At 47.6% G+C, this 14,087-nt stretch overlaps 1 protein-coding gene across 12 annotated transcripts in view; it reads right to left on the bottom strand.

The window, feature by feature from the left end:
- Positions 1 to 14,087, bottom strand: part of MAP7D2 (MAP7 domain containing 2) — a 91,662-nt gene that overhangs the window by 35,823 nt on the left and 41,752 nt on the right. For 5 of the 12 annotated variants that reach the window (XM_031445759.2, XM_064483340.1, XM_064483335.1 and 2 more), the window contains exons 2-6: positions 11,940 to 12,017; positions 10,660 to 10,823; positions 4,605 to 4,716; positions 3,672 to 3,770; positions 1,443 to 1,553 (exon numbers count right to left, since the gene is read on the bottom strand). In XM_031445759.2, coding sequence (XP_031301619.2) covers positions 1,443 to 1,553; positions 3,672 to 3,770; positions 4,605 to 4,716; positions 10,660 to 10,823; positions 11,940 to 12,017 — 564 coding nt within the window. The remainder of the gene's footprint in view (positions 1 to 1,442; positions 1,554 to 3,671; positions 3,771 to 4,604; positions 4,717 to 10,659; positions 10,824 to 11,939; positions 12,018 to 14,087) is intronic. The other 7 variants (XM_064483333.1, XM_064483337.1, XM_064483338.1 and 4 more) reach the window with 3 other exon arrangements.

Here is a 14,087-nt window from a genome sequence, read left to right as displayed (position 1 = left end):
TGCTTTAGGTTCTCTGTTGAGAAATATTTCATAACACACTAGTTTTGTTAATGTAGAAATATGCATCCTTTCATACTTTTCCATGTAAGTAAGTGCAAAAATTAAATTAGAAATATAAAAATAAAAATAGCCAACTAATTATCAGCTTTAATGGAAGTAGCAGTATTCATAATCTAAAATTCAGTGGCTGAAATGTCATTCTGATGGTTTTGGAATGGATTATATGATAATGGACTAACTTTTCCATTACTTTGTATTCAGTGGCTTGGGAATTGAAATTTTTCAATTTCTAATCCACAAGCAGATAATTCAGTTGCCAACAATATATAACACCATACTGACATCTTTACATATTAATCAAGGCAAATATGAATTTAACATCAATCTGTAACTGTATGAATTAATGAACATATATGGAGTATACTCACAAATGGAACAGCTATAAAGAGTTAAAAGCATGTAGATGTTGTCTCAACCAGCTCTTAATTAATTCAAGGTTTCCAGCGCTTACCCATGAACTGCATCAGAGATCAGCAACACTGACACTTACAGGGTCTCTGACACACATGACAGGCCTCTGTGCTAGAGGCGCAACATCTACACCAGTGGAAAAAAAAACCAGGAATGCACACTGGCCTCTTCAAAGTCACAAACATCCTCCTGCTCACCCCTTGTTGCTGACTTGACATGTTAAATACTCCACTGGCACCTGACACTTCAGTGATGCTTCAGCATCTATGCATTTAATGCATGGAGAGCTTCCCTCCCTTCCTTAACCTACATACTCAAAGGTATAAATTCAGACTTTCAGTGACTTCTCTGAGCCTCCATCAGAACACGGGTGATTTTCAATTCTGGAACTGGCACACGTCCTATACACATCATCTCCCACCTCAAAACAGAGCGCCAGAAAAGGCCACCCATCCTTTTCCTCTTTTAAAGGTTTCATATTAGTTCTGAACTTCTATTTTCAAAACAGAAATGTGCAGGCTTACAAACTACAAACAACATCAAAGCCCCATTTTTTCACACATCTAAGTCTCCCACCTTTCTCTGCCTCATCAATCCTGCTGTTTCTGGCTAATTGACTACATTGTATCAATAACTGGGCAGTTACTTTTTTTAACAGTCATATCTGCCCACTGGTCAATTAATTCCAGGCCAGGGTAACTCCTACATGCACTGTGCAAAACAGAAGTCTCTTTTAGACTGGGAGAATCTCATTAATCCCTGTCCCTATTCAACAACAACCTGGCTCTAAAGAGCAAAGTCACTTTCCAAGGTCCCATTAGTGAGGCCTGGGGGCCCCCACTCAGACCACAAGACTAGGATAATGGGGTGTTTGCAGAAGGCTCAAGAGGGGCTCTCAACAAAGACTGGCGTTAAGATGCTCACACTAGAAAGAAGAAAACTGCAGAGACCAGGTCTACATGTTCACTTGCCTCGGTCTGGGGAATAGGATATTGCCACGGTGGATGAAGACAGGCGCTTACTCATGGGAGGCTCCATCTGCTTTGGCAAATTCATGGTTGATGTTGAAAGTTTGTCACATGCTGCAGAGAAATGCATTAAAGACATTGGTATTCACACCATCGTAGATCTAGAAACACATTTCCCAAAGCGTTCTTCCTGTCCTCATCCACACGCCTCCGAAACCACTGTGACACAGCACTCGGCTCCCGTCACGCTGCTCTCTCTTCGCTTAGCCTCGTGCCCAGGCCACGGCAGCCAGCGACCTGAAGCAAGTTCTTCTCTCCCGTTTCTCGACTCTGTGCTTCTCTTCAGTTTCAAATGTTCAACCTTACTCAACCATTCACCTAAAGCCATGCTAATCCCACCAACCAATCATTTCCTTGTGTCCAGGGACTTTTAAGTATATTCAGACCACATCAAAACAAAACCAACCTGGACCCAAAGACAAATCACCACTGGAAAATGTTCTATGGTCTGACTGAGACTGTGTAAGCTGAAACCGGACTTTTTCTGAAGGTCATCCGTAGCTCAGGTTGGAGACAGAAGTAATTTGTAATGGAGGGGGCTGTATTTAAAGCAGAACAACCTTGAGCAGTTGGTTTCTTCCTCTTATCAAGAGATGGGGTCACAATGGCCCTTTCTCAAAGGCTAGGACTGTTTATGGTTAGGATTTTAACATGTGGTCCTGGGTTTGGTGCTCTTAATTTCCAGCCGTTATTTTAGATGGGTTTCTAAATTAAACCATGACAGCAAACAGAGAGGTGCTGACAGTATCGGAGCTTGAGGCAAAAGGAAAGACATGTGTCCCTGGCTTTATAGGAAGCAAACTCATCAATTAGATTTTCAAAATCTACTCCTCTCCTCATCTTGTTTTCAAATGAGAGAACTGCCATACTTGACAATTTCTCCTGACCAAGTGATGATCTTGCATAATTTTTAATTAATTTAGAATGTATTAGAATTTTACTTCAGCCTATTTGGGTATAAATAAAATATTTAAACTTAAAATGGTGTAAGTTTTAATATACCTACTTTTCAGTGTTTCCCTATTTTTCTCAAGAACTTTAATGGTCTGGGAAGAAATTAACCGTTAGAAATTACATAAACACATGTCTCTAGGGGCACACACTCCTCCTTTCGCCTCAGGCTCCCATCTGTCTCAGCACGGCACTGGTCTTTGGAAAGTCAGTATCTCGTTCATCATGGATTGTTCTGCATTAATTTTTGATTCAAATACTATTTTATCTTGATTACTGAGATTTTTGGCTCTCCCTTAAATTGACTGCTCAAGTTGAGTACCACACTCACCTGGCCCTGGCCCAGGGCCCGGGTCCCTGGGTGTGATTCCCAAGGGGGTAATAATCAACTCTACCTGCTGGGGGAAGGCCAATGCCCACACCACGCTTGACGCAGCCCACACAGCAGTCTCTGCTACACAGCAACACCAATAAAGATCATTTTTTTTTATCAAAGAAATGCCGGAAACCAAGGATATTTATTCCTACTGCTATAATTTGACCGACCTTCTGCGTTGCTGGCAAATATTCTATCTCTTTTACATCTTGTTTTTTCTTTGTCAACCAAAGATGGGTTGAATTTCTAAAGTCATTATTAAATGGGATCAAGGTTTTGCTAGTTCTGTCCTTGATCGAGACCCTAAGAATTTCCCAGGCCTGTATACAAAACAGAGAGAGCCTATTACAAAGATGAAATCAAGAACAACGCCAATGTCATCTCCTTGTTGGGATTCGCAGTCTTAGTTCTAATAAACTCCCTACCGCTCCCTCTCAAATACCTCTCCAAGAATCCATCACATTACTATCCAGAACTCTGTGTAATTATACATTTTGATAACCAAAAGTGATTGAAACACTAGGCTATTTAATGCCCCAAACCAATGATTAATGAGAATGTTAAAGATCTAAATGCAAAGACGTCAAACAATGACAAGATTTTCAAGGCAGAAGTTAGTGAGCTAAGGATGAAATGTCTCCCGGATACTAGGATGTGAGGCATGCACAGCTCCACGATGACGAACAAAGAAATATGGGCATGTTATTCACAGCGCTAGAAAAAAAGGTCTACGGGGTCAGACTAAGAAATCAATTATAAAAGTGCTTGAGACAGACACGGTGATGGAGGAGGGTGACTGGGACAGTCATCACAAAACGCCATGGCACAGTGATGCTCAGATATACCGTTGGTGGACTCAGCAGTGGCAGCAGTGGTCCCTGGGTCCGGAGGCAGGGCGCTGGCTGCTAAACCTAGAGGAGGGGGTGGGGTATTTCCTGATTCACCTACACAGCAAAAAATCAGAGCAAAGAGAGGTAAAAGAAAAAAGTCCCAATTTCTGGCTGACTCTAGTTTCTATTAGGAAATTAGAAAAACTAACTGAAATGGGTTTTTGATTCTCAAAAAAGAAAAAGTAGGTTCACTGACATAAGGTTAAAAGCACAATACAGCAAAGTCAAGAAACCGTACCACAGAGGTAAACCCATTTGCTCTCAGAAAGAGCTTGGTATACGACTCCTCCGTAATAAAACGGCAAAGTCACAGAAAAGCAGACAGACACTTTTTTAAAAACAGAGGGCAAAGCCACTCAGAGACTAGTAACAATCCATACATTAAATTAAACATTTGAAAATTTAAAGATGAGTATGAATCAGAGAATGAAATAAATAAGTCACCTTGAAACAAAATTAAAAGAGCAACAGAAATTAATAATGAGGAGGGAAGAACCCCAGCCCCTTCTAGGGGCAGCTGCTGCTCAGCCTTTCCCGGCCACACCACGCCGTGGCTGAGCCTACTGCCAGTGACCTTCCTGAAATCAGGTTACCTCTGGGCTTGCTAGGCGGATCCGGTTAACCAGGCTCTGCACTCATTTTCCTTGCTTTACTTTTGCTTTACCTCAAAGCCCAGTTATTGTATCAACTGCCGTTTGCTAGCAAGAAGAACGCACACATCCTCTTCAAGAGAAACGCATACACAGGAAGCCTGGCAGCTTTAAACATCACATCTGAAAAAGGCACCTGCAGATCGGTACAAAGCCATCCCCAGACCCTGTGGGCGCCAGCCGGCCAGCCCACGGTCTCCCACCGGGCCCGGCAATGCGGGGACAGCCCTACACTCACCCTCGCGTCCTCCAGGCCCCGCAGCCAGTGATGCTCCCCACGAGCACTTCTTCTTCAGCTCCAGCTGCTGCGTGCGCTCCAGAGACCGGCGCATCATCGCCTCCAGCCGCTCCTGCCGGGTTCACGCGAGGGAGAGCGAGATTAACTGTGCGGCCCCACTGCAATGCCGCGCCTCCAGGCTGCAGTGAGTCACCAAACGTGGCTCTCTGCTCCGCATCCAAACCTCAGGCACACGTGCTCTCTCCACCACACCAGCGCCTTCTTAGTGGGTGGAGAGTAAACAATGCGGCTAGTGCTGGCTCCCGGCCTGACACTTCTTCCCTCCCCAGGGACAGGCTGCGGCAGCCAGGCTTGATTTGGTTAAGAATAATGCCAGACAAGCATTAACTCCTTGAGGCCTGTCTCAGCCAGTAGAACTGGAATTGTGCTCTAGAACCAACTGCATCCTCTCTAGTTGAAAAGCATAAAACACTCTGATTTGAGAAAGTTGAAATTAAAATATAATTTAAATTTTTACAGCCTTAAGCGCAACTTTTTGGGGTGATACCTTGAGGCCTATTTCGCAAAGCCCCATTTTCATCTTAGAACTTCGTAAAGGGGAATTAATTGTTTTCTACGTTGTAACACTTTCCTGCCACATAGAATTTTGGGGGATAATACTGCATATTTCAAAATGTAAAAGAGGTAAGAGTAGGGAAACTCCTGACCACAAAATTAAGCAGCTATGTATTCTCAGAGTTAGATGAGGGGACGGGAGGAAGAACTAAACAGTTTTTAGCCAGAAAAGAAAAACAACAACTAGGCTTCTCTCTTAACAGAGCACTTATCAAAAGTACTCCCCTGTATTAATCAAACTGTTGTTTTCATCAAGTTGGGCCTGACTTCTGGCAAATCTTTCCTTGCCCCTGGGGGGAAGCTGCTCTAATGCTGCACTCGCACCACCTTGGTGACACCGCAAATACCCGATCCTCTCCGTGCCTCTGCTGGAGGAGGCCCGCCAGGTACCCAGTTACGCTGGCACATTTTCACCCTCAGAAAACCCAACCTTGAGGTGCTCTAGGAACTGGCCTAATCTTAGCCTAACTTCAAAACAAAAAAGTACTGTTGTCTCATGGCTTGAATAAACAAGCAAGCAAAATTAATTTAGGGCAGCACTAACTGAGTAAATCTTTATTTCACTCACTAGAAACACAGAAAGGTCACTTAGGAGGGGCCTGGACCTATCCCTTCTGCCCACAGCTCAGCCTCCTCTGCATAATTTCCCTCTGAATAGCACCTTGCTAAAAGATGGCCTGTCCAGGGCCCTGTGAGTAGAAGCGGGATTTCATTCCTCCTGAAAGTCTCAGACTTCTGTTTGCTATTAACTGCACTCTAGTTTTTGGCTGAGACTTTACGACATGAGTGTGCATTTCCTGGCAGAGTCCTGTCCTCACGATCCTGGCCCATTAAATTCTCACAGACAAACCCACTAGTTTGTCTCAGAAAAGATGAGGGCTTGGAGGAACTAGAACTTCTTGACTATTTGAGGATTGAAGTATGGTCACTCCAGCTTGGGGCCAAATAATATTTCATTATATGGATTTAACATCAAGTATTTAACCAACAATTTAATTTAAGTGTTGAAATCTTTCACCTCAGAGTGAATTTAGTATTGAGTGTATGGGAGATTGCCTACATGCCAAAAGGATCTCACAGGACAGTCCCTCATCTACTAGAAGCCTAATGAGAACAAAGAACACCAAGACTTGTCGGCCAACCTTATCACTGAACAGCTATCTAGGGGCTTAATTATAAGGGAATGTTCACCTAAAGCCAAACCTACCCCCTGGACTGTTCAGGTACTCTTAGGAAAAATATCTGTCATCTACCCCCAATCCACTGAGCTGCTCCAAATTTCACCATTAGAGATTCATTCCTTTGAACTATTAGGCTCATGAAAATGAAGCTATCCTTGAGAGAAGACACAATCACTTTGTGTCATCCACTTTTGGAGAGATGAAAAATAGGTGGTAACCAAGCTCTATGGTAAGGGGACTTAGAAAGACTGAAATCATCTGAATGGGGTGATTCAACACATCAAAACCAAAACTGGTTCACTTCACCCTTATTAGAGGTTAGTTGCATATAGGTCAGTATTACCGAGCATGTATAGGTCAGTATTACCGAGCATGTGTGTGTATTTTTCTGTTCCTTTATGCGATGGAATGTAAAGAATCCTATATTTAGTCAGGAGACGTGGATTCAAATCTCACTTCTGCCTGCCACTTTTTAGCCCCTTGACCTTGAGTTAATTGTTGAACATCCTTGGGCATTAGTTTCCTTGTCTATAAACTGGAAAAGATATTACCTATATTACAGATCATTCAAGTCTGCAAGATAATAACTAGCGTAGTTAAGTCCTAAAACAATGCTAACTGAATCCAAAGTTGAAGAGGACTGTTAACATGGCAGTTTAAAGCAGTGGTTCTCAAACCTGAGTGAGCTTGCATCAGAATCCCCCGAAGGGCTTGTTAAAATACCAATTGCTGAGCTCCACACCCAGAGTTTCTGATTCAGCAGATCTGAGATGAACTTGCTGAGAATATGCATTTCTGAGAAGTGCCCAGGCGATGCTGGTGCTGCTGGTCCTGGGACCATGCTGAGAACCACCGGTTAGAGGAAAGGTGGAGCACGAGAGAACGTGCACGAGAAAGCTCAACCACGTCAGAAGAACGGTATTAATAATATTAGCACTCCTGCTAAGTTCTGGTTCTCCTGAGTATCATCTGATGATCAACAGAGGATGGGGAAAGGGCAACGTAGATTCTTGTTCTGAGAATGTCCTCTACTGGGTGGGGCTTAGTGGAAGAAAGGAAGGAGGGCAGCTCACCCCGACCCCTTGAGCCCTGGCCTTAGATCTGCCTGGAGGAACTCAGAAGGGAACCACAATCAAGGTGACCCACTGAGCTGACCGATCAGTACAAAAGGCCTCCAAGCAGGGTACTGTGACCCAGCCAGCTGTCTCTGGCAAGGGTTGAGGGCTGGCTATGACTTCTCTGCTGCCCTTTCCACATGTGTTCTGGGGATGACAGTGTGGGGACAAGCCCCCAACTGGTCCTAAGCAGGACTCTGCAGACAGACGTCCACATCTGGCCAGAAGGCCATGTGGTCACCATGGCCCCATGCCAGCCAATGCTGAGAGCAGACAGCTCGCAGCTCAGTGAAGTTTTTGTTGAGTTGAGTTCAGAAATGTCTTGTTTTTATGCTCAGTCTGGTAAGTTTTGTTAGGCATCAAACAATAAGACCGTGAGAAGTTGTGATGCGTCACAGTAACTTATAGCTATGAAGCTACTTTTTGAAAGAGGCCTTTCCTGGTTATCTGTTTAGCATGAGGAAGATGGAGTGGGCTTTGCCAAATCCCATTTTCCAGGGCCCCTAGTCATGAAGCTATAGACCTCTGAGTGGAGAAGGTGAGCACATCGTGCTCTCAGCCTTAACCAAGGTAGGTGACAAGAACTTGTTCCAGAAGCTCAATTCCTGGGAGCTGTGTGGCATGTAAGGGTTGGAAGAACCCACCGTGAGGAGAAGGCAACCTCCAGCGAGAGAACGAGCTCAAGGTCAGGGTGCTGAGTGGACATTGGACTCCCCTTCCCTAGGACAGGCCTGCTAGCTTCCAGCTCCCCAGCCCTCAAGACCTTTGGGGGCCAAGCTGGCTATGGTGCCCACTTCTGTGTTGGTGAGAGGAGCTACCAAGAACAAGATCATGGCAACAACCCTAGGGACATGGAGCCAGGGCAGGGCAGGGGGAGGTGGGGAGTCGACAGGCCTTTCATGAGCTCCTAATATCAGGCCCAGAGACGTAGGAGTTGGTGGGCAATGTAAACACTTTCCAATAAGCTACAGAAGCAAAATGGAATCAATCATCTTCCTGTGGAGGCTTCTCCCTCCTTGACAGAGACAGACCCTGACACAAAGAACTCAAATCTGGCACTGAGAAGAGAAGGGAGCGTCTCCACAGCCACGCGCCATGCAGGCAGCAGCCCTCCCAAAGCTATCCAGTGAACCATGGGGGCAAGCACAAAGGGTTTCCTTTGGAAAGGGCTCCCGCAGCAGGGGCCTATCCATCCTCTACAAAGACCACCCACGAGAATGCCAACGGGACCCCTGCACCAGCAGAGTGCTGATGACGATGTGGGTGACAGGCCGGCCTGCCTGTGGAGAGTCCCTAAGCTCCACCCGTGCCTCCCGGAGCTCTGAGGGTGGGCGCAGTGGCAGAGGGAGGCCACTGCTTCCTTGGCTTGCTCTACACCTAAGCGAGGCCCAGCTCCCAGCCCTGCCCTGCTGTGTCCGGGGAGAACGGGAAGCAAGCTCGGCTTCTACAGTGCTGCCCGGGGTCAGGCAGCACCCCTCACTCCTCGCACACAAAGCAAATAAATTATCCCAAGTGCAACCACTCAAGATTCAGCTGCATTAGGACACAGAATCTGGCATAAAATTCACCCATCTGCAAGAGAGGGGAGTCTGACAGCTTGACAAAAAATGCCTCCGGCACAACTGTTCAATAAGGAAAAATGAGAGACAGGGAGCGCTTCAAAGGTGGACCCTGCGACACTGTCACGGGTGGCAGAGGCTCAGGAAGTGTCTCTCGTGACTTCATGGTGGCCCTTCCCGGAAACAGCAGCGACACGCACCCTCTGGCATGAGTCATCCCGCAGGATGTCAGGAGTGGAAATGGAGAGAGCAGGGATGAAGCAAACGAGCTGTGAGTCAGGGTGGGAAGAAACGGGTTAGTCCAGAGACTCATGACAAATACACACCGGCTGAGAAAGGAGAGCTCAGCTCTGGGTCACGGAAACAGCCCGTCGCACTGGGGCTTTTCTCTGTCTCTAGACTCTGTGCCATGATCTCTTCTGAGTAGCTCTCTCTTGGCCTTACTTCAGCCAAGACCAGCTGGAGTCGCGGAATGGAAGTGAACATTCTGAGTGACTACTCTGTGCTAGGTGCTCCGATGGTTCTGTCACAGAAGTCACCTCCTTCAATTCCTGTGACCGCCTCTCTTTTGGGCCGAGGAGGCTGAGTTAGAGGGGCTCTGTGACGTGGCCCTGGCTGTCAGCTGTTTAGTGCTAGAGCCGGGACGCACACCAGGAACCGACCAAGCCACACAGCGATCCGGCTGTGCCACCGACAGCAAACTGTGGCTGAGACCCTTGCTCAGGGCCCCATTTGCTAAGAGGGACAAAGACATCGCCATTTAAACCACTACTTTGTGGGCAAAGATGGGTCTGTGTGTATGTGCGTGCATGCATGTTTGTGGTTTTTTTAAGTAAAAAAAGAGGAAAGGGTAAAGATACATAGTGATAAACAATTGAGAGATTTTAAAAAAATACTGAATTTATACCAATATCCCTGTATCCTACAGCGCTGGTGATTACCAAACCTCTATATTGTTCACACTCAGTGATGAGTCACTGTACCTCATGAATAAAAAATGAGCATCACCTGACACAAGGCTATGATTACATCCTTAAAATATACTTGTTAAGAAAATCTATACCCCAAATATGCTTTCTAAATATATTTTCAAAGTTTAGTAATAAAGCACTCTGTTGGGGTAATTAGATTCCAGTTCTTTTTTAAAAGATAACTGGAAAGATAGGATTAAAGCAAGCAACTGCATTAAGCTATAAAGAGATTCGCCTGTTTGTGTTTGAAGGCAGATGGTCTGATTTTCCAGCAGTGAATTACAAGGTCATGTCACCCTCTACCCTCACAGCCCTTCCTCTAGCCTCGGCGTCTGCCCGGGAAGCACAGACTCCCCATGTCATCCTGGGTCTATGTTACCCCGCTCCCATCCACAATCCCCTCCAAGTCTTAGAGAAGGTTAGGCCTGGAGGGAGCCTTGGAGACTGCCAAGTACAACCCCTTCACCACAGACAAGCAAATCAAGGTCCAGAGAGGCCAGCAGGCTGGTCCAAAGTCACACAGCAAATTAACACGGAAGTTGGGTAAGTCTCCCTGTTCCCATTCTGGCGTTAGCCGGGCGGGACGTTCCCGGGCAGCCCCTCCCGACCCTCACCTCCTCCTCGCGCAGCTTCTGCTTCCTCTTCTCCTCCACCGCAGCCCTCTTCTGCTCCTCTCGCTGTCGCTGCTCTTCCAGTTTCCGCCATCGCTCCTCAATTTGCTTTTCGTACTGGAGCTTGGCTCGCTTCTGCTTCTCCAGGATCTGCTGCTCCCGGGCAGCTGGGGGAAGAAGAGTGGAGGAGGGCTGTTATCACCAGAGCAGCCCATGCCCACGCCGTTGGGTTTAAGACCAAAAGCACAGAAGTGAGAATGAGGCCAAAACAAAGAGCCCAGTGGGGCGACGGGCGGCAGGGATGGACATGAAGGGTTCTGGCGCCTCGGCCACTAGCTGGGTGACCCTGGGCACGCTAACCATGTACTCTCTCTGCCTCAGTTTCTTCCTCTTTGAAGTGGGGAGGTCACACGTGCGACATCACAGTGTCATGAAGATCGAATGAGACTGCACAGAAGGTGCACAGCCACTGCCCCCAAATGCGGGAGCTCTGAGTGCCATCGCTACCAGGGCAGACAGATGCCCTGACTGGGCCACACACCGAGTGAGAAAGCAGTCGTCAGGGTCATTTGCTCAGAACACAGTCACTGTTCATCATCAGGTGCTGCGCACTGGACGCCGAGCCAGGTGAGGGGTACACAGGAGAGGGTGAAGAGGAATTCCCTTCCCCAAGACAGTGACTAAGGGGCCTGCAATTCCACCCGGCGAGTCAGCCAAGCAGTCCCTGGAGGACGATGCCTGAGCTGGCCGTGAGTAGCAGGAGGCGATGGTGTAGAAGAATCTGAAAGCTCCTCATCTGTCCCCTGCTGGGGGCACCCACTCCACCCACCGCAGGGCGCCCCTGGGGAATCAGCCGGACTTCTCTGTCCATAGCCCACAAGAGAGGCAGCCTTTCTCAACCAGGTTCCCCATCCTAACACAGATGTCGAGGGTGTGCTGTTCCCAGTTCTCCAGAGGACAGCCCTTACCACCACCGCCCTGGAGAGAGGCTGCGCCTAAGGGGCAGGGTGGCCACCGTCCTGTTCTTCACCGTCCCGCCCCCTGCCCCCAGCACGCCGCCCACCACACTGCAGGGTTCAATGCTTGCTCAGTGAGCAAATTAACTGTTCTGAGAATTACATAACAACTGTGAGCGGGCCAGCGGGTTTGCCCCCAATTCACCACGCTCATCCAGCACTGCCCTAATTCTCTTTCCAGTCAATCACAATTTCTAAGGCTCTTGAGAAAGGACACTGCCGTATCTCCACTGCCTTGGACCTAAGCAGCCACAGTGCACAACTTACCAAGACATTTTTCTCTTTCTTCTCGTCTTTCTTTAGCTAGTCGTTGTCTCTCATCAGATTTCAAAAATCCATCCATGCCTACAAGAGAGAAAACACAATGAAAGACTTTCTCTCCCTGTCTGCTGAGTGCCAGGGGCCATGGGGACCGGGCCCAGGGCCTGGGCACACGCACACACCATCCATCACCATCGCTTCATCCACGCAGACTAGACCCATCACTTCCCACCCCCACACACATGGCCCAGCCCCGAGAGCGCAGGGGTGGAAGCCACGACTTCCACACTCACCCATCAAGCTGTGCTGCAGTGGTCCCAGGGCCCCTGCACTAGGCCTGGCCCTGGAGGGCTCAGAAAGCACAGTATGTGACAGAGAGGCGTGGTCATGTGCAGAAAAGCCCACTGGGGCTCCCTGAGTCTGGCCCCCAGGGAAACGGGGAAGCACGAAAGTATACACAATTATTACACAGACAGTGAACATTCGACTTTCTGGAAGGAGCCAATGGCTGAGGAACATGTGTGAGCTCCTTGGGTGAGCACTGAGAAAACACAACTATCTAGTCTGATTTCAGGTCTGCTAAGTTTGTTCTGATGTCAATCTTAGCATTTTAGAATCACAAAGAAGGAATATAATGTACTCCTGTTTACCTGTTATTTAAATATCTACAACAAATAAGATGGAACAAACTGCAGTTCCCCCCCACGATGTCTGGGAAACATCCCAGGAGCTACGGATCTCCACCCATCTTCTACAGGACCCGAAAGGGCTTTCTGAATTAAAGATTAAATGAGTTTCATGGTCATCTTAAAAATAACTTATTGCACTTGGTCACAGCTGGTCATTCATGAGTATTATTTATCTAATATTCAACCACCCCATTCTGGAGAAATCAGCTTGAGTGTCGGATTCACCTTCCCAGCACCTGGGCCCCCCTCTCTGGTAGCGTCACACGCTGACTTCACAGTGTGCCTCGCTGCCACAGTGACCTGCGCCCCCTTCAGGGATGTTCTAGCCGCTGTCCACGAGAGGGACCCAAGGCTTAGACTGCAGTGCAGGCCACAGGAATGCAGATGAGGATGGACCTCATAAACACTGGATGATCACGATTCAGCACCAACATCTAATCTGCAGCCTGGATTATGCAGCAGGGATATTAAAGCTCAAGAGAGAGAAGTCCTAGAAAATCAACCCCGAGTACAGGTGCCATTCCCCGTGTTTGTTTTCAGTCAACTCTTAATCATTATGATGCTACCAATGACAGGAACAGCATCAAGAATTTAAAGGCCCAACTTCTCAGCTCATCACTGCTGGCCCCCCACAATCTGACCTCAAACTTTTTTCCCAACTTGACCTCAGCAATGCCTCTTTCGCCCACGCTCCCTGCACCTGTTAAACCCCACCCACCTTCAAGACCTCAGTTTCCCAGACCCATGGTGCTCTGTGGCCCCACACGGCTGGCAGAACCTTAATTTCATTCTGTCTGGCTGGAAAGTACTCTGAGTCAGTCTCTCTGGGGGGACAGAGAGGCCCCGAGCCAAGGGTGGCTTCCACATCTCCAGGCTGCCCAGTTGGGGCCACAGTCCCACACCCACAGGCGTCGAGGTGCACACACAAAACTCAAAGGTAGGCATGTAGTCAGTAGAAGGGGAGCAGGGAGATAAGACCAGGTTTCTCTTTCATGATTCTCTAAACATTTTCAGGCTCTAGTCTCCCCCTCAAGAGTTTGATTAATAAGGATTTGTTCTGTGGTGAAAGCTACAAAGAGAAGCCTAGGACCCCTGGGCAGATGCTGGCATCAGCACCCACATCAACTCATCTGCCCAAGCAGGGCCTGCACTGCATTCTGTACTGCCTGCCACCCTCCAGATCTAACGTGCAGCCTGATAACCATGGAAAGTGTTCTTCAAACAGAAGACAGAAAGAAAAACTGAGAGTAAAGGGCCAAACACATTTGAAACTGGCTTTGTTACCTTGAGGCTTTACCAACAGAAGACTGTTCTAGGGACATGCATGATTTTAGGCTGCCCCCTTGTGGGCGCCTGTAAGAGTCACACCTTCAAATCATTTCCTTTCCAGAAAATCATTATCATGCTCATGGTCATCAATACCTATTTTGTCATAACAGGAGGTGGCAATCGAGTGAGCAGATAC

This window comes from Camelus dromedarius, chromosome X (assembly GCF_036321535.1).
Source record: "Camelus dromedarius isolate mCamDro1 chromosome X, mCamDro1.pat, whole genome shotgun sequence".
In the NCBI taxonomy this organism is placed as follows: Eukaryota; Metazoa; Chordata; class Mammalia; order Artiodactyla; family Camelidae; genus Camelus; species Camelus dromedarius.
Note: the sequence above shows the minus strand (reverse complement) of the source record. Positions and strands in the feature narration are given on the sequence as shown.